The 26,552-nt window shown below is 36.3% G+C and overlaps 2 protein-coding genes across 4 annotated transcripts in view; one reads left to right on the top strand and one right to left on the bottom strand.

Moving 5' to 3' along the window:
* The window catches only part of LOC119538478 (testis-expressed protein 12), a 132,463-nt gene that overhangs the window by 51,773 nt on the left and 54,138 nt on the right, over nucleotides 1–26,552 (bottom strand). The window lies entirely within an intron of this gene.
* Nucleotides 830–25,045, top strand: IL18 (interleukin 18). Its single transcript, XM_037841446.1, has 6 exons — nucleotides 830–1,016; nucleotides 15,110–15,196; nucleotides 16,151–16,162; nucleotides 19,714–19,848; nucleotides 20,620–20,756; nucleotides 24,061–25,045. The coding sequence occupies exons 2-6, from the start codon at nucleotides 15,118–15,120 to the stop codon at nucleotides 24,301–24,303; spliced, it is 606 nt and encodes a 201-aa protein (XP_037697374.1). The 5' UTR covers nucleotides 830–1,016; nucleotides 15,110–15,117; the 3' UTR covers nucleotides 24,304–25,045.

The following is a 26,552-nucleotide window of genomic DNA, read 5'->3' as shown; positions in this document are numbered from 1 at the left end:
AATTTCAGTCACACATGTATTCTTATTGTATGCTTCTTAAATGTACTATTTTTTTTTCTTCTGTAGTCTCTACACCGAGAAACTCAGACCATCCTGCAGCAGACTTCCTGGAACAGACGTCTATGGACATAATGTTTTTATGACTTTATGAAATGAAAGTTATCTATCTTATTTAAAACAAAAACAACAACAAAATAACTGGCTGCTTATATAAGCATTTTTGTTTCCTAACACTAGCAACCCTCTGTTTTCATACTGTCTCTGAACTGAAAAGAATGGGGGTGGGGTGGGGAAGGTTCCCTTGATGGAAAACTAATTCAATCTGGGGAATGTTCAAGAAAATATTGTCTAAGAAATTTTGTTAATGTTAATCATTTTCAAGGTTATGATATTTACACTCGCCTCCTTAAAAGTTACATTTTAGACATATTTTATGCTATGATTACACTGTAGTAATTACTAAGACTGATTACTCGTCACAGTAAGATAATGAATTTAGACAATCCAAGAAAGAATTTTGGTCACATTTCAATATGACCACAAAGTCTCAAAACAAAGAGAGACTGATGCAAGAAAAGCAGATTCTTCTAATGAACCAAGGAGGTGCTTTTTTCAAAAGAGATACAAGCTTGGCAAGGGCTAAAATCCCAACTTTTATAGAAGAAATTATCTCTTTAAAATAGCTCCTTTGCCTTAAAAGAAATACCCGTGTTCTCTGACATTTTCTTACAAGTTCTGCTGCGCCCAGGAGGAGCCCAAGTTCGAAGGCGGGTAGAGGCGCACCAGCCGCAGGCTCCGCCCCTGGGCCCGCGGGCGCCGCGCATTTCTTTCCTGCCAGAAAACTGCTGCGTGTGGCCAAACGGCGAGTTGAGTTTTCCAATCCTTTCTGCGTTCCTGGCTGCCTGCTTCAGCTCTGACGCCGCTGGCGCCTGCTCTGTTCTACAGAGCCTCAGGAAAAAGTAAAGGACCGCAGGCCTCCTAGATCGCTTCCTCTCGTGGGAAACTCGTGAGCGCGGGTAAGATGTATCATTCCTCTGTTATCTGAAAACCTGGCTTGCTGATTAGAGGTCTACAAGCTAGAAAAGCGATCGAGAGGAATTTTAAGTCCTGCGACATCTCTGCGATTGGAAGTAGGAAAGTAGGCAACTGCGTTAGGAATAAAAGCAAAGTCAGAGTAGAAACTTTATTTTGCTCTCTTTTATCAAATATTGGAAAGTATCACTTTGGAGCAGAGGTTCTCAAAACCTTTGGTCTCTCCTTTACACTCTTAAAAATCATTGGGGACCCCAAAGAATTTTTGTTGATCTAGGATTTTTAGTGTATTACGGTAATTTACTGTGTTAGAAATTAAAACTGAGAAATTTAAAATATATATATCTAATTTATTTAAAAATAAAAACAATATGCACATCACATGTTAATATAAATAACATTTTTAATGTAAAATAACTTTTCAGAGAAGTCTAGTGCAAAGAGTGATACTGTTTTTCATTTTTCCAAATCTCTTTAATGGAGATGGATTCTCACATCTGCTTCTGCATTCTCTCTTTTGTACTGTCACACTTAACGTAGCCAAGTCTGTGGTATACTGGTGAGAGAATGAGAGCGGAACAGCCAAACAACATCTTAAAATTATTATGAAAATAGTTTTGACCTTGTGGACACCCTGAGAATTCCTGCTTTAAAAGTGACAAAATAAATAAGCTTCTCTTAAAGAAGTCTCAACTCTGAATAAATTGTGTTAAAAAAAAAAATGTTTGCCAAAGGTTGATAATCTTGATGGAATCTGTGGAATCTACATCTGCACCCTTGGCCTGGGCTACAGCCTTCCAAAGGAGAATTTTATTTCTAAATAAGAAAAGGGCTTAATAAATATTTCTAATTTGGAGTATGAATAACAAAAATTAGATACCCTTAAATCCCTCTTGAACTATTTCAAGTTCTTTCAAAATATCTTTTTTATCTGACTTGTTCATACTATTCCTACCCTGTGAATTGCAGTAGTTTCATAGCCTGTCTCTAATCTCTTTCATAATGCACTTGCCAGCTCAGTAACCTGCAAGGTTTTCCTATTGCCTGAGAGACTAAATTAAAACTCTTCTACTTGACTTTAGAAGCCCTCCATATCCTAACTCTGTTTTACCTTTTGTTCACTGCTTTCCCCACAGTGAAAAAATGGCTTCATTCAGTCTCCCTTTTGATTATCATGTAACTGCTCTTCAATGCCCTTTTTCATCCACCAAATCTTAACTATGCCCTTCTCCATCTATTCAAATATTAACCATCCTTTAAGTTTCAATTCAATTCTGTTTTCCACACAAGGCCACTCCAACTACATCAGTTCTATTTCGGATTTTTGCCTCTCGAAAGTATTATGGCACTTGAAGTCTATTTAGCACATGATTAAATATACCCTTTATCATTAACTATTTAATTTTTAAGTCTTCTTCCACATCTACTCCCTTTTCCACACACACATAAGATGGCAAGGTTTTCAAGGACTAAGTGATTTATATAATTTAAAAATTAGGTTTTGATCCCGACACTGTCGATAACCACTTGATTTTATGTATGCCTCTGGATTTTATTCCATACCTTTCCACAGAATTGTATAATGATAAGTGTAATTATAGATGCTTTTCAAGTTCAAGGCATTTTTGCTTTTAATGTGATATTATATTTTTAAACTCCTAGTGGCTTAACAATGCTAGCTATACAATAAATATTCAGTAAATACTTGCTGTCTTGGAATTTTGAGGAAGTCACTATGATATTTGCCACAGATGAATAGTTCTCTCCTTGCAGCTTTAACTAGAATCTAGACTCACAGAAAGCTGGAGCTGGAAAATACCTTAAAGAGTAATTCATCCAATTTCTTCATTGTACAAATAAGGAAACTGAGACCCTCGAAATGAAGTGATTTACCCAGACAGAATTGGAGCTCCTGTGGCCTAATTTCCATCATGATATTCTACCTTCCCCTAGCCTTGGGCTAGTTTCCAAAGACTTAAATAACAAAAACTTTCTTTGTTTCAAAGAATCATATACACTGCATATTCCTGAGAAACGTAATTTATTATTCTTAAAAAAAAGTCAATAATCTGAGATTTTTAGATGAAATATTCAAATCTTGGAACTATAATTTTCATAAATTAAAGTTAAGAAAGCAAAGGACCACGGGTGAAAGAGGAAAAAAAGAAAATTGGGGGGAGGATGTACAGAGTGAGAACCCAACAATTATAATCAAAGATATAACCAAAGTGGAGGAAAATAAAACAAATGAAGATTCAAAATAAACACTCACATGAAATAAAATACTAGGGGAAAAAAGAAGGGGAAGAATATTAGAAAAATTATTCTATTTTTAAAAATCTGTTTTCAGACTCTTCTCATTTTCTTTCTCTTTCTCATTGGCTTTCCAATGGGGAGAACATTTTGAGACAGAAAAAAAATTCTACTAATTCCTTTACACACTGTTGTCATGACAAGTTTTATCATTGCAAATATTTATTCATTTGACAAACATTTATTGCACTCCTACTGTGTGGTAAGCTCTTTCCAAGCGTAGAGGATTCAAAAAAGAAGATTAAACTCTTTGTCTCAAAGAAACTCAGAGTGAACCTGGGCAGACTTCTTGTTTGTAAACAAGGAGTCTTAATTCAGTGTAATAAGAACTATTTCAGAATATTGAACAGAGGGCAGGGTGGCTGAGAGTGTGGGGTGGGCCAGGAAATTAGGAGAGAATGATTGGCTAGGGATGGAGGAGTCAAGGAAGTTTTTCTAGAGGAGATATTTGAGCTGGGACTTAAAGAATGCAGAAGAGTTTGGCAGACAAAAAAGAGGCAAGGGAAAGTTCCAACCTGGCAGAGGGAATAACTCTGCCAGCACTTTAGAGATGGGGAAAGCCTGGAAGCAAGAAAACCAAGTAGAAGAGTATTAAAATAGAAGATACCGGAAGTAATAAGAGCTTGATTTAAGACAGTGCTGGTGGAAATGGAGAGGAGATACCACGTTCTAGAGCTTTTTCTGAGTTAGAATCGATAGTATTTATTGGACAGAAAAGGTAGTCAAGCAGGTAGGAAAGCAGTCAAGAAGGACTCTCAGGTTTCAGTTTTGTAACTCATTAGGCTATCTTACAAGTGAAACTAAGGATCTGGAGCCAGATACTGAAATTTGCAAGTTACTTCTCTCCCAATAACTATCATCCTCTCATTTCAATTTATAGCCAAGCTTTCCAAATGAAAGTCTGTGTTCACTGTCTTTATTTTTTCTATCCCATTCTGTCCTCGATATTTGGCCTCCTGTCTTCTGCTACCTCCACTTTACCCAAACTGTTCTAAGGATACCAAAATTTCCCAATTGCCTCATTCGGTGAGCAATTATAAGCTTGTATTTTAATTATGGGTTCTGCAGCATCTGGTTTCAAGCAGCCTCTCCCTGAAAGTCCTCTCTTCTTTAAAGGGCTTCTGTGGCACTTCTCTGAGATATGCAGAACTAAATGATCATTTTCCACTCAAGCCTGATCTTTCATTCTCTTTTTTTTCTTAGTTAATGGGGGCACCATTCAACAAATAAATGAAGCCAGAAACTTTGGAGTCATCCTCAATTCGTCCTTCTGCCATTTGGCCCACAACCAGTCACTTATAAAATCCTGCTGGTTTAGTCTACCCTAAGTCCATCCTCTCCCCCGACTCCCCATGCCCACAATCACTGCTTTCCTGTACAGCTTCATCAACAATTACCTTAACTGTTAAAATTGCTTTTGAAAACTTAAATCTGCCGGAGTGTTCCTATACCAGACAAGTCCTAAAACCCAGAGGCAAAAGCCTCTTTAGTATTAACAATTGGATGCAGCCCCCTTCCCCATACTGTCAACACCCTCTTTCAATTTGAACAAGTTAGGGTGCTCACTGCCTAGACCCCCCGAAGATGGAGATATAGATTAAGTGAGAGGACAGGGTAGCAGCAAACAAGATCAGATTTAACAAAGGTCTATGAATACTGAAACTTTATATAATTATATATATATATATATATATATATATATATACATTTTTTTTTTTTTTTTTTTTGAGGCTGGGGTGTTGGAATGACTGGAAGGAGGTAAATGAGATGGTGGAACTGCAGCCCATAGCACCTTTTGGGACTTGCTGTATAGCTGCTCTTTGAATTGTGCCTTGAAGGTCTTCACCTTTCTGTATATACCTTGTATTGCATAATAGGGAAGGGACTGAGACTGTGGAACTGTAATCCATAACAATTTTTGAAATTACCTATATAACTTTGTTGATCTGTGTATCGAGAGTTGACACCTTTCTGTATGTATGTTATATTTTACAATAATGGAAATGGCTGGAGTTGTGGAACTGTGACCCATGACATTTTTTGAAAATTGCTCTCTAACTACTTTAGAAATCGTACTTTGAAAGTTATCACTGTTATGTATATATGTTAACTTCACAATAAAAAAAAATTGCTTTTGAGGCTGTTTTCTGAGCTTTGTCCAATCTTGCCCCGTCTAATCCTACCCTGCTGCCAGAGTGAGATTTTTAAAACATAAATTTGATCATATCTTTCTTCAACATAAAATAAGTCACTATTTTTTTTTCAGAAAAAAAGTTCAAACTCCTTAGTCTGCTAAATAAGGCTTTAGTCAAGCTTTTGTCAAACTGAACTATGTTGCAATTTGCATTTTATATGAAGTCCATGGACAAAATCAAACTAATATAAAAATAATTATCTCACTTTATAGGCAACACTGGAAATAATGTGGATTCCTCCAAATCAAATAGTTTATCTAGAAAGAAATAATTTCAAAGCTGTTAGGTCAAGTGAATTGTAAATTGTTTACACTATTGGCCATGGAAGTGTCTTTTACACCTGGTAGAATTATCTGCTACCGCAGTGGTTGGTATATGTAAGCCAGGCTATTCTTTAAATGCCTCAGAATTTCTTAAAATACATAGGTTATTGTTATCCTGTTATTTTATTTTATGTGCTGTATAGTTTGTTGTGCTATTGTAATTTAAAGTATTTTTATATCTGATAGCAGTGTTAAGAAAGTGTTAAGTGTACTGTTTCTGTTTCTGCTGAAAATCACCCCCAAATAAATAATTGTGGAACAGAAGTTAAATGCAAAAAAAAAAAAAAAGGCCAAAGTGCCACCATGATAGGCTGTGTAGAGAGAGCATTTTACAAAACTTGAGTAATAATGCTGAGGAAGTGGGAAAAAAGAAAGAAAAAAATACACTTTGTTGTACATTTATGTACTCCAATACTATGTCCACACATACTTTATATTTATTCCCAAGAAAAAACTAAAATTGAATTATATGAAATGTTCAGAAATTCATTCTTCCTGAAAGTGACTATTTGCACTACTTCAGGTAGAAGTGGTGAGACCTCGAACAAGCCATGTTCTTTCTCAGCCTCCCTGCTTCTGGCCTTTGTTCACACTGTTCCTTCTGTCTGGAATGCTCTTCCCCTGGCTTTGAAAATGTCTGCCCCTCTTTCAAGGCAGCACAGTCATCACTTCCTCTGAGAAACCTTCTCCAACGCCACCAGGTAGAGAAAGCATCCGTGGTAGACCCGGTTGTTAAGCATTCGTTATACTGTTTTGTTAAGTTAGATATTTCTCTCTCCCACTAAGAGAGAAACTGGAGGGAAGGAGCTGAGTCGCATTCACGTGTGTCTTGCCAGCATCGAGCCCCATGCCTGGTACATAGTGGATCCTCAACAAGGAATTGAAGAATGAATTTAAATATTGTGTAGTACTATTATTTTTTAAGGTCACTATGTCCTTCTCTACATCCATTCGCTCGCTGACTTACTATATAAGCACCATAGTAAAAACTAGTAATTTGATTCAATTCCTGCCCATATTACTTGGTTCTTTCCAGGTGAATTACTTTCATAAATATGTATACTTTACATAATATTTAAGTTTGTAGAGAAAACCACCCATAGCCATTATTTTCTCCAGTTGATAGTTACTGAAGACATGGAGTTGCTCTCAGGTTAACAAATGTCTTCTCAGTTAATGCAGTCATTAACGGCTGCATTCTGACAATGGTAACAGACATACACTGTGTTAGGCAATGAAGCCACAGAGATGAATAAAGAAACTGCCCACCAGTGCTCGATCTAGTCACTGTAGCTCTGTTTTTTAATCTTAAAGTTGGGTTGATTTTTGGTAAATTTTAGTCTTAGCAGATTTTTCATCCTTTACTATATTATTTTTCCTCAGTTCCTCCCCCATACCCACCCTTTAAAATATCAGGAAATAATTCTAAAAGAATTGTACACATATATGTGTGTGTATATTGTATATCTACAAAAATTTAATAACTATATCTGGATGTGTGTAAGGAACTGAACCTAGATAAACTGTTAAATAGGCAGAATGCATTTTTTTATTTTTCAGATCATTTATTTTTAATTTTTTTCACAGAAAAACAATGCAGTAAGTACAGAGTTCCCAAATACTCTCACCCCATACAGTTTTCTGTACTATTAACGTTTCACATTAGTGTGGTACCTTTGTTATAATTGATTAAACAATATTATTATATTATTAACAATAGTCCAAAGTTTATAATAGGGTTCACTCTTTTTGTTGTACAGTTCTATGGGATTTTTTTTTATTCTGATAAGATATAAACCTAAAATTTCCTGTTTTAGCCACTTTCAGTATACAATTCAGTGGTGTTAATTATTCACAATGTTATACAACCATCATCGCAATCCATTACTGAAATTTTTCACCCCAAACAGAAACTCTATTAATTAAGCATTAATTCCCCCATTCCTCATCCCCACCGCTGCCCCTGGTAACCAGTATTCTAGTTTCTGACTCTATGAATTTGCATATTCTAATTATTTCAAATAAGTGACATCATACAGTATTTGTCCTTTTGTGTCTGGCTTATCTCAGTAGACATGATGTCTTCAAAGTTCATTGTAAAATGTATCAGAACTTCATTCCTTTTTACAGCTGCATAATATTCCATTGTATGTATATGCTATATTTTGTTTATCCATTCTTTCATTGATGGTCATTTGGGTTGTTTTTACCTTTTAGAAACTAAACAATGATGCTACGAACTTCATCGTGCAAATATCTGTTTGAGTCCTTGCTTTCAATTCTTTTGGATTTATACCTAGAAGTGGGATTGCCAGTCATATGGTAATTCTATAATTAACTTTCTGAGGAACTGCCAAACTTTTCCATGGTGACTACACCATTTTACATTCCCACCAATGATGTGTGAGTGTTCCTATTTCTCTATATCCTCTCCAACATTTGAAATTTTCTGGTTTTTTAATAGTAGCCATTCTAGTGAGTGTAAAATGGCATTTCATTATGGTTTTTATTTGCATTTCCCTAATGGCTAATGATATTGAGCATCTTTTCGTGTGCTTATTGGCCGTTTGTATATTTTCTTTGGAGAAATACCTATTGAAGTACTTTGCCCATTTTTTAATTGGATTGTCTTTTTGTTGTTGAATTGTAGGATTTATTTGTATATTCTGTATATTAAACCTTTATCGATATGTGGTTTCTAAATATTTTCTCCCATTTTGTAGGTTGTCTTTTCACTTTCTTGATAATGCCCTTAGATGCACAAAGTTCTTAATTTTTATGAAGTCCCATTTATTTTTTCTTTTTTTGCTTGTGCTTTTAGTAGAAAGTCTAAGAAACCATTGCCTAATACAAGGTCTTGAAGATGCTTTCCTATATTTTCTTGTAGGAATTTTATAGTTTTGGTTTTTATATTTAGGTCTTGGATCCATTTTGAATTAATTTTATATATGTTGTGAGGTAAGGATCTGTTCATTCTTTTGCAAGCGGATATCCAGTTTTCCCAATATCATTTGTTGAAAAGACTGTGCTTTCCCCATTGAGTAGACTTGGCACCCCTGTCAAATATCAGTTGGCCATAGATGTTAGGGTTTATTTCTGAGTTTTCATTTTAATTCCATTGGTCTATATGTCTGTCCTTGTGCTGGTACCATGTTTTTTTATTACTGTAGCTTTGTAATAAGTTTTAAAATCAGGAAGTGTGAGTGCTCCAACTTTATTCTTTTTCAAGGTGTTTTTGGCTATTTGGTACCCCTTTTTTTTCCATATGAATTTGATGATTGGCTTTCCCATTTCTGCAAACAAAGCTGTTGGAATTTTTATTGGGATTGTGTAGAATCAATAAATTGCTTTGGGTAGAATTGACATCTTAACAATATATAGTTTTCCAGTTCACAAACATGGAATGTCCTTCCATCTATTTAGATCTTTAATATTTTTTGGCAGTATTTTGTAGTTTTCCATGTTCAACTCCTTTATATCCTTGGTTAAATTTATTCCTAGATATTTGGGCAAAGTGAATTTTTTACAGCCCTTTCCAATAATCCAACACCTTGTGGAAGCCATGATTTCAAAAGCCTTTGTTGATACTGGGCCTTATTCAGTGCCTGCTGCCATTGGGTAACATCATCTTCTAGCTCTTGCCTGAACTTTTCCCTGTTCTTCAGAAGTTGCTATGTCTAGTCCCTTAGGACTCTGTTTTCTGTTAATGACATAAAGGCAGGTAAATAATAATGTTTTACCTCTGGAATTACACTTTACAGTTTTCAAAGGTTTTCATATGCATTATCTCTTTAAATCTTCATTATAGCCTACTGAGGTAGGGAGAATAGATTTATTGTCTGATTTTACAAATAATGAAACATGCATCTGAGAAGTTACTGATTTCACATGACTAGTGATATATAAATTATGTATACAGTATACATATCATATAAACATCTTTTTTATGTAGACAATTTTTTTACAAAATGTTTTTTTTCTCTAGACAGTTGAGTCAAGCAGAAGTCACATAATGGGGTGGAGGAATGGGAAAATAAATAAAGTAGAGACTTTTTTATTAGTTGGAAAGCAAGTCTAGGTCAATAGAGGTGGGGAACATCCTGAGTCTGGGTAGAATGCCACCCAAGAAAAACCTATAGCCCCTTAGTAACCATGAGTATTATAAGACCCTTGCAGGTGTATAGTGTATGATGGGGTTAGGGCACAGGTTAGCAATGAAATAGCCAAGGAACAAAGTAAGAACTTTCCATCCTAACAGCCTCCACCCTTTTCTATATTCTTTGACTGTTTTTTTCTGTTCCTCCCCAACCACAATTTGTACATAAGGGAAGGGAACATTTAACTGTTCTTGAGGAATTTTTAGAAGTACTAAACCAAGAATGGCTAAGTAAGGAAAAAATCATTTAAAGGGTGGCAGTATCCCTAACTCACACCATATACAAATATTAGCATTAGTTCTCATGAACTAAAGCCATATAATTTTTAGAAGAAAACATAGGGGAAAATCTTTAGGAACTGTACTTGGCAGTGGATTCTTAGATATGACACCAAAAGCACAAGCAACAAAGAAAAAATAGATAAAAGAGACTTTATCAAAATTAAAAACACTTATGCATCAAAGAACATTGCAAACAAAGGAAAAGACAACCTACAGAATGGGAAAAAATAGTTGTAAATCATATATCTGATAAGGTTTTAATATCCAGAATAAAAAAAGTAACAAAAAAAGACAAACAACCCAATTTAAAGATGGGCAAAGGACTTGAATAGATACTTCTCCAAAGAAGACACAAAATGGCCAATAAGCCCATCAAAAGATGATCAGCATCATTAGCCATTAGGGAAATGCAAATCAAAACCATAATAAGATACCATTTTTATACCTACCAGAATGACTACTATTAAAAAAAAAACAAAATTTCAAATATTGGAGAGGATATAGAGAAATAGGAACACTCATACATTGTTGGTGGGAGTGTAAAATGGTGCAGCCACTGTGGAAAACAGTTTGGCAGTTCCTCAGAAAGTTAAGTATAAAATTACCTTATGACCTGGCAATCTCATTTCTAGGTATATACTCAAAAGAACTGAAAGCAAGGGCTCAACAATACTTGTACACTGATGTTCACAGCTATATTGTTCACAATAACCAAAAGGTAGAAATAAACCAAGTGTCCCTCCACAGATGAATGTGGTATAAACATATAATGGAATACTGCTGAGCTGTAAAAAGGAATGAAGTCCTGATACATTCTACAATATGGATGAACCTTGGAAGTATTATGCTGAGTGAAATAAGCCAGAGATAAAAGGACAAATATTGTACAATTCTACTTAAGTGAAATATCCAGTATAGGCAAATTCATAGAGACAGAAAGTAGATTAGAGGTTACCAGAGGCTAGGGGTAGGAGGAACGGGGAGTACAGCTTATTAGATAAAGTGTTTGTATTTGGGATGATGGAGAAGTTTTGGTGGCAGCACAACATTGTAAATGTAATTAATGCCACTGATTGTACACTTAAAAGTGGTTAAAACGGTAAATTGTATGTCAATATATATGTTATCAGAATAAAAATTGAACTATAAAAAGGTGGGGAAAGGAACATCCAGTTGACCAAATTCAAATTCTAAAAATGTTTACTAACAGAGAAAAAGGTTTTAAGTCCAAGAACACATACTCAGTGATATGAAAAATAAAGATGGGATGATCCCTCTATGCATCACAAAAACCTAGCTGTCTCTCTATTTTTATCTCTTTTTCTCTCTTACCTTTCAACTTTTCCCTTTGCTAGCCCCACTTTTTCTTAGAAGAGGAGCAAAAGAGGAAGATCCTGTTTTGCAGGTGAGAGGTGGAGAAAAGGGGTTAGGTGAAAGGAAAAATGACAGGAGAAGCATTAAAAAGAGGGGAGACATCTGCAGCATGGGTAACAATCATGTAGAACTGCAAAACTCTAGTAGCTTTAAATAAAAAAATAATAAAACAGTTTTAATAGGAATTTTTCCATAAAATGGTAGTAAAAAGGAAAGAAAGCAAGATTAAAATGTCAAATAGAAGAAATATGTCAAAGAGAAGAAAAAATCAGAGACCAGAAGAAAGATGGAAATTGCTAGGAATGCAAAGTCCTTCCTTTGTTACATGATTGTGTGTTTTTTTTGTTTGTTTTTTTTCTCTCTCTCCTGTCTTATTTCCATTTTAGGCATTTAGGAGTCTAGAGTTTTGTGGGGCTTTTCTTTTCTTTTCTTTCTTTCTTTTTTTTTTTTTTTTTAAAGAAAGGAGAAATAATAACTTTGTATGCTGAGAAGAGAGACCCAGTAGAAATGGAAAGTTGAAGTTGCAGGAGAGAGAAGGTAGAATGACTGGAGGGAATTCTTTGAGTATGTGTAAGAAGGGATGAGATGTGGTACCCTGGTAGGGTTTTTTCTTTGCAGTAATATAAAACAGTCATTGTAGATACAGGAGAGGAGGTAGAGTTCATGGCTCTAGGCAGGTCAGTGGGTAGATATCATGAATGGAACTTCACTGTGATGCCTTGTTATCTCAGTGAAATAGCATCAAGATCATGAGCTGGAGTTAAGGTGGGGGCAAGGTGTCAGGTTTGCAGGGGAAAGAAGAGACAAAAAAAAAGTGAATGGTCATCTAGGAAAATGGGAGCGTGAATGCCCTCAGGCAGGCACATGCAAACTACAGCCTATGGGTCTCTGTTTGTTTTGTACAGCCCACGAGATAAGAAAGGTTTTTATATATTTTAATAGATGGGAAAAAATCTAAAGAAGGTAATATTTCATGACACATGAAAATTACATGAAATTCAAAGTTTAGTGTCCATCAATAACATTTTATCATGCATTTACATAGTGTCTATGGATGCTTTCACGCTACAATAGCAGAGTTGAATTAGGTGTGACAGACTGTATGGCCCACTATGCCTTAAGTATTTACTATCTGGCCCTTTACAGAAAAAAAAATTGTATACTTCTGCTCTAGGGAAATACAGGTGTGTTTGCTGGGGCCCTCCTGGGGTTCATCATCATGATTTGAATTGAGACCAGCATGCTGGTGTGTTTTCCTCTAACCACAGTCAGCTGGTCAGCTGTAGAAGCACAATAAGAAGTACAGTTTTTTTGTTTTTGTTTTTTTTTTCAGTTTTATTTAATAGGTTTGGGGCTTTTCCAGGTGAGTGTGATGAAGTGAAAGAAGAAAAAAGATCTGAGAGTATTATGCAAGAAAGTGATTATCATGATTGACTTTGGAATTTAAGTAGATGAAGTGCTTTGAGTTCACTGGAGGGAGCAACACCAAGATGTGGAATGAGCAGAAAATATTCCATGGAGTTGTTCAGACTCCATTTAAGTAAATTTAATGTAGGAAAATTTAGATTGGAGAGCAATTATCTATTTTAGCCAAATATTCATGAAACAATCCCTTTAAATTTTGAATTCCATTTTAAATGTGATTAGTCTACTTAAAACTGATTAGCTTAAACTCAACTTTTTTAAAGAGCCAAATGATATATGATTGCAAGGCATTCCTGTATATTAGTATTAAGTTTTAAAAAATAAATCTGTCTGAGCATAGTTTACTTACTTACTACATCCTAAAAGAGCCTAAGGTTTTGGATAAGACTATGATAAAATTTTCTCCATCCTTTTCTTACAGATTCAACCAAAATTTTGTTACCTTTCTTTTCATACTAGAAACAATTATTCCTCTTAGAATAAACCTTCATATATACAAAGTATGGGGAAAAGAGCTCTTTGGGATTTTTCCCTTTGCTTCCCTCCACATCTTCCCATTTTGTCCAGTCCCTCTGTCATTGAAGCCACCAACTAACAGGTATTTTTGGATTGTCTTAATTTAGATTAAATTGTTTTTCTACTTGGTTTTAATTTCCTGTCTCCTCTACCACATGTTTGGCTTCAGACTATGCCAGCAAATATTTGATTCAGTTCTCTACATATGAGCACAGACTTATAAACACCCCCATGTGTATCAGTGACCACTGTGATCCAGCCACCTCCCTTGATGCCCTAAGCATAACGGCCCTCAGGGACCAAAGCCACTGCTGAACCCTAGATTAGGGCAAGGTTTCTTAACCATTTTTGTGGCATGGATTCACTTGGATGGTTTGGCGAAGTCTGTGGACCCCTTCACAGAATAATATTTTTACATGTACAAAATTGAATACTTAGGATTACCAGAGAAACCAATTATTTTAAAATAGTTATCAAAAAACACATTTTGATATAGTATATATGTACATCTTTATTAACACAATAAGATCTACTGGTGGAACTCATAACTTCAGTAATTTCAAAGTAATAATGAGCTTAAACTATATTTCAAGATATCTGCAATAATTGTAACACAACAGGAAAATAGGTACTTCTATTAGTGACAGAGTCACTGTTAATAATACCATGGCTTGTTTCCTACACTCATAATGGAAGGAATACTGAATTTCAGTTAGAAGTTGGTGAAAATAAATGTTATTTTTTCCCCATCCAAATTTACAGACTTCCCAGATTTAGAACCTCTGCTAAAAGAGTACACATCATATCGGTGTGGGGTAGGCTGGGGAGGAGGAGGGGGAAGCAAGAAGAGGAACTTGTAACTCTTTCAAGTCCTATATTATTATTTATTTGCAGCAAGAATGTATTACTTATGTAAAAAACCTAGTATACTCCAATTTCCAGAGCAAAGCCTGCTGCTGTTCAGGAGAAAGAGGGCCATCAGATGCCAGAGCCCTTCTACCTCCTCCCACCCTGCCCCCTGCCCAGGTGGAAATACTATTTTTATCATTTCTCACCTTTAGCGTTTTGACAGTGACGTCACAAACCATCAGTCTCTTACCCATGCGAGACCATTGTTTGTAAGACAGAGATGGAACTGGGACAGGATTAGGTGTGTTTCTGGACTCCTAAGCTGCAGCTATGTTGATATTGATAATATATTTATATTTCCCCCAAAAATACTAGAACAATAGTTCAGTTCATTAGTGGGCTACTTATCCAACCTTTACAATATTCTCTGATGAGAAAAAAGTTTCTAGATTCCAAATAGCTGATGGTTTGCAAAGGAATGTTTGGAACATGGGTGTTCATAAGCTGAAGACTCCAGGCATTTATTAAATGCCCAGAGTGTTTATCAGCATACTGGTTGATACTGATTTCTGAATTTGAAGGTAATACAAGGTGACAAAGGTACGATCATCGCCTCTTAACAAATGGCTCTTTGCTTTCATTAGAAATAAAGATGGCTGCTGAACCAGTAGAAGATGATTGCATCAGCTTTGTGGGAATGAAATTTATTGACAATACGCTTTACTTTATAGGTGAGTCTAAAGCATTGGGCCATAACAGGGTTCAAACAAATGTATTTAACTAGAAAAGATGTTGTGAGGTAAACTATTAAGTGACTCCTTCTTGTCACCAAATTCCATTGTAATATTAATGACACTCTTCTCTGGAAAAAAAATTGCACCTTAGATATTAAGCATTAACATGTGCAAGTTCCCAGCACTTTATCCAGTACATGTCCTAGCACTTCAGTTGACAGTAGCCCACTCACAAGGTAGCAGCAGGTGCATGTCATGAAAATCCCACAAAACTGGGTCCATTCAGGAAATACTATTTTCCAAAGGAAATTGGCAAATTTTATGAGATACCTTTAATCTAGAGTTCTATGAGTGAAGTATTCCATTTTATACAAAGATACCTGACAAATAGAAATGGATTCTCAAAGTTAATCTTCCCTGGGCAGTTCTTCCATTGAAAATTTGACTTCATTTGAAAGCTTCCTAGAAAGGTCTTAGGTGACTTTCCATTGAAGCAATAAATTTAAGAGCAAAATCTAACACTTCATAAGATTGCCTTTTGGCTACAAATTTAAATTCATAGGACTCTGGATTTAAGGTTTTATATCCTACTTTCTTGAGAACACACTAAGGTTAATGAGCTTCATTGTATGGGATCTTTTGGCTAATTATATAATATTTCTGATGGAGGCCAATAGACAAGAAGCAGAGACATGGTGGACAAATAGGAGACGCAGATGGATAAACAAGAGATGCGAATGGACAGACTAGACACAGAAGACACGGATGGACAGATGCAGATAGACAGAAAGGAGATGGGAATGGACAGGCAGCATACAGGGATTAAAAAAAAAGGATAGGGGTTAGAGAATAGGATATGGCAGTAAAGAGTTGTAAAAAAGATAGAGTGAGAGGCAATTTTGAGTTGAAATGTAGAATTTAATATATTTTGTTTCTCTCTTTTCCCCTTAGCTGATGACGATGGTAAAGTATACATTTATTTATCTTTCTTTGCAAAGTACCTGCTTGAGCAAGCATCCATCCCACAGACACATCCATATCACCATTCTCAGCTGGGAGAAATGTCCATGGCACCACTCTATTCAGGAAGATAATCTTCCCTCAAAGGAATATGGCACAACCTTGAAATGAAGGAGATGATAAGGGATAAAAAGAAGAACCTCTTAAAAAGATGTACTTCTCTACATCTTAAGAAATTATCCAGCTCTTAGAATCTACAAAATAGACCTTGACTGTAATATAAGTCCTAAGCTTAGGAGGGAGTCATAGATTCTCTGGAAGGGACAGGAAAAGGGGACTAAAGCATGAGGATTGTTGTCCAAAATCAGGAATTTTCATCTTCTTCCACCCTCTTCCTCAGAAATCCTTTGAGAAGAAGCCTGCGAGACTCCCAGAGGGCAGAGAATTCTGGAAATAGAGGTGGGGATGGGTGGGGCAAGGAGAACCATGAGGTTGGGTCATTAAATTTTCTTAATAAAGCCCTTTAGCAGCTGGTCCTTCAGGCATTTGGGGAGGATCAGAAGCATATCTAGCCAAAAACCCACTGGCAGACCTCAGACTATTAAAACTCATTAGTTTCTTATACTGTTTCCCTTAGAAGTAACAGTTTCCCCAATCTTAAGGTGATCCTCCCTAAACTAGAAATAGAATAAAACAACTTTTTCAAATTCTAGCCCTTTGTTTCTCAAAGATTGTCCTTCTCTCCATTGCTTTAATTCAGTAATTATTGGTACAGGCATTAGAATACAATGGTAAGCAAAACAGACAGAAGCAGGCACATAAGAAAGGCAATTGGAATGTGGTAAGGTAAGTGTTGCATAGCACAGAATGCTATGGGAGCACATAGAAGGGATACCTAACTCAGTCCAGCGGGTTCTGGAAAGACACTTTGAAGGAGGTGTCATCTAAAAAGAGACTTGTAGAGTGAATAGGACTTAGCCAAGAAATGGTAGAGAATACCGCATGCAAAAGCCAAGATATGAAAGAAAGCGTGGCATATATGAGCAATTAAGGGTAATTCAGGATGGCTGAGTACAGAGTAGAAGGAGAAGAATGATGAGAAAAATTGGAGGGATAAACAGTACAGATAAAGAGTTTTTTTAATTCAAAACTGTGGAATTTAGATCTTATCTTTGGGATAATGAGAAGCCATTTAAGGATTTTAAGCATAATATGTATTAACTAGGGTATAGATTAGTTCTGGCTGGTCATGTGCCTCATTTCAATTCAGAGATAACATGCTCATATTTTCATTTTTAAAATATCTTTCTAGCATCTGCATAAAGAATTGACAAGAGGTGGCCAAAAAAGGGAGGGTGGGTTCCAGTTAAAAGACTATTGTGATTCTTGTAGGAAATTATGATGACATAAAGTATACACAGTGGGGATGAAGATCTATGAACGGATTTTAGAAATACTTGGAAGAATCAATAGGATGTGGTTGGAGTTGGATGTGAAGGGAATGGAAGAGATGATGGAAAGGATAATGCCTAAGGTTTTCATCTAAGTAATTTGCATGTTCAGGGAATAGGAAACACGGTAGGAAGAGTCAGTTTGGTATGCAGAGTAAAGAGGAAGATAGATGGCGGGTGTGGTTTTGAATCTTGAGATGTCTGTGGGACATCCTAGTGGAGATGTCCAGTAGACTGATGGGCATGCGATTCGGAGCTCTGGATATAAAAATGCAGCAGGCTTATGCATAGAAATGGCATCTGAAACTATAGGGGGGAAAAAGATATTCCAGGGAAAATGTGTAGAGTGAGAAAGTAAAAGCCAAGGACTAAATTCTGAGGAATAACTACATTTGAAGGATGCAAATAGAAAGATAAGCTAATAAAGAAGATAGAACAAACAAACCAAAGAGGAGGAAGAAAAACCAGGAGTGTGTTAAGTCATGGAATCCCAGGACACTGTTTCAAGATGAGGGTAATGGGCATTCTGTTGAATTTTGTAGCCTTCAAAATCAAGGGCCAGAAAGCATCTATTAGATTGAGCAACAAAGGGTTTGATGATCTTGGTGGAAGCAGTTAGATGGAGAAATGAAGGCAGAGGTAGTTTGTAATAAGCAGAAGAGTGAATGAAAGGTAAGGAAATGATACAGACAATTCTTGCTAGAAGATTGGCTATTTAAAAGAGAATAGAAACAAGGCTGCAGCTACAAAGTGGGATAGGGTTGATAGAGGGTTTTTAAATCTCAAAGTGAAAAGAGCTTTATGCTCTTCTGATTATAAAAATGTGTTTATTTTAAATAATTCAGGCAATGACGATGATAATTTGAAAACTGAAAACACAAAAATCATCCAGAAATAACCATTCTTATCATTTTGATGTAATCTTAAGATACTGATTTCAATATATACATTTATATACATAAATGCTTATATTTTTGTTAAAATGGATCATACTATATCTAAGCTTTTTTTCTGGTTAGTGATATATGTGGATGTCGTTCTATCACTATTAATTACAAATATATTAAATTTTTAGTGGCCCCATAGTATCCCATAGCAAAGGAATATCAAAATGTAGTTAATTAATTGCCAATTAATGGCCATTTAAGTTGCTTCTAGTTTGTTGTTATCATTAACAGTGCTCCCATAAGTATTCTTTCACAGAAATATTTACACATTTGTCTGATGTTTCTTTAGGATAAAGTCCAGGAAGTAGAATTCCTGGGTTGATAAAAGATGATGATTGGTAAAGTAAGGTCTCAGTAGAGGGTGCATGCGGAGCACAGATGGGGTTAGCTTTAGATACCAGGTGAGTTACCTTTTCCACATTTTCCCTTGGGATGAGAGGGATAGAGGAATTAACTGATGGTGCCATAGTTAACTTTGTAAATGGAGTAGCAGAAGCCCATTTTCTGAAAGTGAAAGCAGAGGTGATGGTGTGGAAGACCTGAGAGAGAGAAGAAGGTTTGAGATTGCAGCTATCGACTATGGAAGGGAATGATGAATGGAAAACAAAAGATGTATTGACGGCCCATTTGATGTATTTTCAATGGCACCAGTTTGCACATTTGTATAATTTTTCTCCAGCATCCCTCAACGGCCAGGTTGGGAATTTGGTAGTAGAAAGACAAATGAATTAGGAATGTAAGATACTGGAAAAAGGGTAGATAAAGTGATGAACCATGGGGTCCAGGCTGCGTAGGGTAGGAAGGAAAGACAGGAAGGGGTTGTTAAATAGGGAGGAAATACGAGAGTCAGGAAACTGAAGGACTCCATGAAGTCTAAGAACATATATATAGTTGGAGTAAAAGCACGAGAAAACTAAAAGGATAGGAGACTGTGGTCAGACCATGGGAAATTTGAATTTATGGTTTCAGAGGTAGAATAGTTCTGAGTGATAACAAGAAACAGTATGTGCCCTTGGAAGTGAGTTAAAAAACAATAGCAACTTTATCTGTAATGCTTCTGTAACAAAAGCATTAATAGTTATCAAAACTGTAGCATATAGTATGCCTATTTGTAGATTTTTAAAAAAATTTTAATGAGATTTAATGTGTATTGTAGAAAGCCTGGAATCAGATCACTTTGGGAGGCTTGAACCTACGGTCTCAATCATACGAAATTTGAATGACCAAGTTCTCTTCATTGACCAGGGAAACAAACCTGTGTTTGAGGATATGACTGATTATGAATGTGCAGGTATTTTTTTTATATTTGCAGACATATAAATGACTAGATATTTCTTTTATTCCATTTTACTGCCTACATTTTTCTGTACTGGACCAATAATTAGATGAAAAGTCATAAGAGTAGGAGAAACTTTATAAAACATCCAAATTAATTAGGGAGAAAAATTGGATACAATAAAGACATTGCTAGGAGTTATGTCACCCCAAGCCCACATTTGTATCACCAAGCCCTTTGTTGTACTGCTATAATTGCATAAGAGCTCTATAGAGTTGTATCCTTAATTCCTGCTAGTTATAGCTGAATATGCTGATAGCATTTTTTTAATTAAAAATAAGCATGTAAACATTTCAAATGAGTCTGTCTTCCACCAGAACCTTCAAGTGTCTTAGAAAATTAATGTTTACTGTCCCTTCCAAGGTACGAATTCCAAATATCAGAATTTTAGGCAAAGTTGAAGGAATCAGAATGTGCATTCTTGAAAAATACTGAATTTTTAACTTAGATGGATTTTAATATTCTATTTAGCATTTGAAAATTAAAAGTAATCACTTAGAATTCAGAATATTAAAAAGTTGCTGCATGTGTGCTATAATACACATTAAAATGTATTTTAAAGAATGTCTGACCAGCTTGCCTGTTCTCTTTGTGCCAATTGGCCGAATCACAGAGTGCGAGATTGAGAATAGGTATATTAAGGATGACCCATTGGTTAATTTCCTTATATATTTGTGTGCAACATTTCTTCTAACTAATGTTCTGCTTTATTACTGTTTATTCCAGGTAATGCACCCCACACCACATTTATAATATATAGGTATAAAGATAGCCAACCTAGAGGTGTGGCAGTGACTATCTCGGTGGAGTGTGAGAAAAGAATTTCTACTCTCTCCTGTGAGAACAAAGCTATTTCCTTTAAGGTAAGACTGAGCTTCAGTTTGGTTTTAGTCTTATTTATGGATGAAATTAGAGAACCCTTGGACCAACATGTTGTCTAGAACAGGAATAGCAAGAGGTAGAGAACCATTAAAATGGTCAAACTCTTACTTCTTGTGGTAACATCATGGTTTTTCTCAGCCTGTCAGAGGGAGGAAGGGGCACAGCACTTCTTTCATAACCTGGCTCTTCTGAATAATCAATCTATAGATAAATAATACTATAGAATATGAATGTGAATTGTCATATTTATTTAAGAATACCATATGAGTTTCTAGAATAATTCCTACTACATAGAATCAGGCCCATTATCCTTCTATTAATCATAATCACTTTGTAAATTATGGTGATAATATTTTAACTCCTGATTTGTTTTATTCCTGCTTCTTAACCTTAGGAAAGCTTTCAGCTTTCAGTTGATGTGTATCATTTTCAATGTTAATATAGGTGAATAAAATGAACAAGATCAACTGTAAATGTAACAGTGTAATGTATCTCATAGTGAAGTATAAATTATTTCTGGCTACTGCTTTTTTCCTCTATTAGGTAAATAACATTAACTGTAGCTATAGACCGACCCAGAGAACTTTCCTCCCAATGGGAGCACCCTGGGGATGCTCACAAGTTGACAGTTGTGGCTGCTTCAAAGGAAAATCCATGTTGTGAAGACTCTTTCAGAATATGGGGATTTGCCAATAAAGAACCACTGTCACAGTCACCCAGTTCATACCCACTAGGGTATGATCTTAGTGGAGTTGCCAAGGAGAAACTTGGGAAGAAAAAAAAAAACCCATTCTAAAATATGATCCAAGAACAAACAGTGCATATGCAATAAATACAGTCTCCATACAAATCCCTTATCCATCCCCTTCCAACCAAAGTGCCACTCCTTCAGGTGGCAGTGAAGTCCCCACTCTGTGACTTCACAGACAGGAAGCTTAATTATCATAACGGCATTAGGGGACTGGGGGTGGAAGGACAGGAGAGAGTTAAGCATGTTGTCAGCTGAGCAACGGAACCAGAAGAAAAGGTGAAGATGGTCAAGCAAGCTGTGTGGGGTGGAAGAAAACTAATTCAGCTGCAGAGGCATATTCAGAAACTGAGATAAACCTGGCCTACAAGTGGATACTTGTTGGAGAGACGTAGAAGAGTGTTAGGAAGATAGAAATAATGTTTGGCACATAGTAAGGATTGGGTCAAATTCAGGTTTTTGGATGTCTGAAACTTAAACAATTTTGGCAGCCCTTTTAAAAGAAGAGAATATAAAATTACCAAAGGCATAAATTCACCGATTTATCTAGCATAAGAAAAGAAGGGGCCTTGGAAGAGGCCTTTCCAAGTGAGCAGCTCTGACACTTAAGCTTCTTTAGCTTCACAGCAAATCTACTTCCAGTGGAATCTCAGTGTTAGTTGGATGGATGGATGGATGGGAGGGAGGGAGGAGTAGGCTTTAGCTTTTCGTTTTAATTCTCTTTTTCCCCACTAAAGGATCTTAGTAGTGGTTATAGATATAGATTAGGTTCTAGATAATAACACACAACTTGTTACTATTATGTGCTTACCTTTCTATACTTGTTACTAGCTATGAAGTCCTAGTGCTCAGGGTAACCCTGTTTTTCTTTGGGTAAGAACCTTTACAACACTGAGAGGGATTTGCTTCAAGAAGTTGCTGTCAATGTCTGTGTATACATCCCAGCTTAGTCAGGGTTGTCTCAAACTTACTAATGTACTTTGGAGAGAGCCCAAAGAACAGATGTTTGGTTGAGCTTAACTTTTTCCAAGGTCAGATTCAACCTCACCTGATCTAAAGAAACCCCTGGACCTTTGGAACACTCAAGTTTCACCAAGTTGGGGGTTCCCCAAGGTCACTGGGATTATTTCCATATCCACTTGCTGTACCCTTTTCCTATGGTGGCTGTGAGTGGTCAGTACCAAAACTAAGGAAAGCTACTGCCCCAAATATCCTTTATTCTGAAATGTGACATCCAACTGTGGTTAAAGGAATCATGTATCCAACCTACCCCATCCCCCCCATCAACTATAACTTTCCATGCTAGGTCTGAACCAACAGGTTCACCTCCCTTTGTAATATTTCTAGAGCTTTTGGAGTTTTGGTTAAGGATTATTTCTCACGTATACATTAGATTTCCGCTTGTCCCAAATGGGCTCCCCCAGCTTAGAGCTTCCTTAGGAATTGCGAGCTATAGACAGCTCTAGTAGGGGAACTAGTTTATACTGTTATCAATTCAGGACCCACACTTGTTGGTAAAGGGCAAAGGCCAAGAGTTATGACTATAAATTCCGTAATTGATTGAGAAGTTTGAAGACATCCCTGAGATTCTTTCAGGTATCTTAGTATTCTGGAAAGCTATTTTCATTTGAAGGTCTCTCCATCAATCCTTAGGATTGCGGGATTCTTTGCTACCGTGGAGTCAAAATTAAGTTCAAAATGTGTACTGGTTCCAGGATTAACATGGAAAAATTTGGCAATCCCTGCATTTTCGAGTCCTTGAAAAGTAGGCAAGATGCAATAATAAGAAAAGTACAGGCAGTATTGGCAGATAGAAGATCAGCAGTCTTAAGTTGTTCTATCCTCTGGCTGAAAGATACAGGGATCAGCATTTGGCCTTCCAGGAGAGGGCCTGGCCAAGTAGGTTATATTCAGGACAGAAATTCAAGACTGCTATGGAACTGGAGTGCTTGGCAGGGAAAGTCAAGGACTGCTGACTGATCCAATTCAGCAGGGCTATACAGGAACCCAGGACCTAGCCCTAGAACAAGTATTAAGTCTATTTATAGTACATTTCAGATCCAGGCTCCAGTGAAGAAAGAAACTGAGATTACAGGCACTTCCTGACTTTCACACAGTAGGCTCATAACCTCTGGGTAACCTAGGCCTGAGGGTGGGAGGACATTAATGTCAGTAAGTGTGAATGGTTGGAGAAGACAGGAACTGACATTAGCCCAAGATGGTCCTTGCTCAAGATGAGCAGTTGTAGACTCCACTTGATGGGAGAAGAGAGAAGGAAGTTATATAGTAGGTAAATTGGGGTAAAACTAGAGGCCTGGACAAGAATAAGAAGCCCATGTGAGACGTGCCAGAGTGAGCAGGGAGAGTATGAGATTAGTAATTAAGAAGAGATCAGTATTCCTCTATTCAGAGATTTTTTTTTTCCCCTTAAATCTGAAGAAGAAAAACTTCCTTAATTCTGTACAGTATGATACCTCACAGTTAATGGCATATATTGATGTCCTAAAAACTTAGGTAATATTGTTTTTTCTCTATAGGAAATGTGTCCTCCTGAAAATATCAGTAATATAAGAAGCGACATGATCTTCTTTATGAGAAGTGTTCCAGGACATGAGAGAAAGATCTTATTCGAGTCTTCACTGTACCCAAGATACTATCTAGCTTGTAAAAAAGATGTAGACCTTTTCAGACTCATTTTGAAAGAAAACGTCCAAGATGGGGATAAATCTGTAATGTTCACTGTAGAAAAACCAGAACAACTAGATATTAAAATCGCTTAGTCTGGACTCTGAGTTTTCATATTTCAGAAAGGTTATAAGAATTTAAGAGCCTGTTAAGTACAATGGTGAACAAAATAAATAATGGTTTTAATGGAAGAACAGCTTTAACATGGCACCAGAGACATCTGGATCAAGCAGTATGGATCCAGCACTAAGGCTAAGCTTAAGTAGCAGAAATGGCCAGAGGACTTTTAAAGGACAGAGAAGTTGACTTCCCTTTTATGTCTAATCTAAAATGCCATTGATTGTAAAATGCACCATTATTTTAGGTGCCACCAAGAAAGACTGCCCATTAAACTATGCTGTGCCTTCAACTGTAAGACTCACTCTTATTTCAGAGATGGTGAAATTTGAAAAGTTGCATGTCTTAGAATTGATTAAATATAGTATATAATTTTAATTATTTGCATTTTTCTGATGTAAATGCCTCCATCTTCATAAACTTTAATGAAGCCTGCTACACACATAACACTTTGAGTGACTGTTTTTTTGTGGAAATTAGAAGAAAGAGCTGAATTTTACATTTGAATTGTTGTGAACAGAAGAACAGCATGCTTTGGATATCGAGATAATTACTACTGGAGGAAGTAAAAGTGGCCCTGAGTCTGTAAGCCCTCAGGAATCTGAAGAAGCTTTGAGAAAAACATTGAACTTTCCTCCATCTATAGAATGAGAGGTTGAGCCCATCTTAACAAGATTTCAATGGACAGTTAGAGAACTTAAAAAAAAAAAAAAAACAACTGGGATCATATTAAAAGTCAATTTAAGTCCTTTTTTTCTTAACTACAGTTTGATCACTTTTTTGATTAGCTGATCTGGAATCAGTCTCTGTTACAGGCTTGGGTCTTGGAAAAACATATCTGTCAATGTGCTGCTCTTTTACCTGTAAGCCTTGTTACATTACAGTTGATGTTTCTTAAACTTTTTTACAGAAAAATAAAAAAATAATGATTCAAAACAGCATCTAATGTATATGAGAGCAGCTTTGCTTTGGGACCCCTGACTAGTTGTCTCTGACCTTGTCAAATTTAAGAAACTAAAGGGCTAAGTCATGTCCTTTTGTTTTCGAAACTCCTTTCATCTTGCTTCTTTATTTTTGATTCCTGATAATATAATGTGGATACTTAAAGAGGCAGTGTGAAGTGCTAAAGTGAGAAGAATGAGTTGTGGTTATACCACTTTGTTTTGAATCTTATGCCATAACCCAAGACTCAACTGTACTTTGGACAGATCTCTCTGAGGCTGTTTCTTCATAAAATGAAAATGAAAAGAAATACCTACCTCATAAGGTAGTGGCATGGATTAAATGAGAAAACATAAAGCTCTCTGGAGTACCTGCACTGGAACATGGTAGCTTTTTCTCTATGTTCTCTCAGTACATGGGTTTTATAATTGAAAGAGAAAATGTCAGGACATAAAAGCCTCTTTGGCTTTCTTCGTTTGTTTTCCAAATTTCAGACCCTTGAATTTGTTGCTCAGAGGAAATCCAATTTAACCTAGACAGCAGAAAATAGCATTTCACAACTTAGATATTAGCTATCTCTGCTTAGGATTGTCTTGGGACCCACAAAATGCATATGAGTAGAATAGAATTTTCTATTCACATCTGAAAGCATGATCAAAATTCATACTTTGACTTTTCCTCCAATGGTAATGGGTTTACTACATGGATAGGCCTCACCCCCCTATGTCTGGACTTGTTTTTTGTCTAAGAACCTAAATTAAGTATATCTCACACAGCTCACTCAATTTGGGAAACCGGGATGTAGAAACAGTCAAAGGTGATAGGCATTGGAAATAATAAAATTTGGGGCAAGATGCTGTGGGTCTCACTCCATTTTTTTTTACAAAAAGTTGGAGATATTTCCAGAAAGCTCTTAGATATCATATTCTGAACACAATGTCTTTAACACCAGAGGCACACACCAGGGCAGAGTCTTGTGCCTTTCAAAGATGCCCTGCAACAAGAGGGATAAAAATAAAGAACCGAAGGAGACAAGTACTTCTGGTTAGCTGATTGGGGAAGCCTTCATAGACAATGTCCTTCAAGCTGAGCCTTGAAGGACAAGAAGAATTACAATAGACAAATGGGAGGAAGGACTCTTTAATCCTAGAGTATGAACGTGGATTTATTAAAAACTTATCTCCAGAGGTCCAAGTGCTAATTGATACAGTAGGTATGAGTCTTAGTCCACAAACTCTAATGAGAAATGTAACTTTATTTTCTATATTTTAATTTCTACTCCAAG

The sequence above is a fragment of the Choloepus didactylus genome, chromosome 6 (assembly GCF_015220235.1).
Source record: "Choloepus didactylus isolate mChoDid1 chromosome 6, mChoDid1.pri, whole genome shotgun sequence".
Classification (NCBI taxonomy): domain Eukaryota; kingdom Metazoa; phylum Chordata; class Mammalia; order Pilosa; family Megalonychidae; genus Choloepus; species Choloepus didactylus.
Note: the sequence above shows the minus strand (reverse complement) of the source record. Positions and strands in the feature narration are given on the sequence as shown.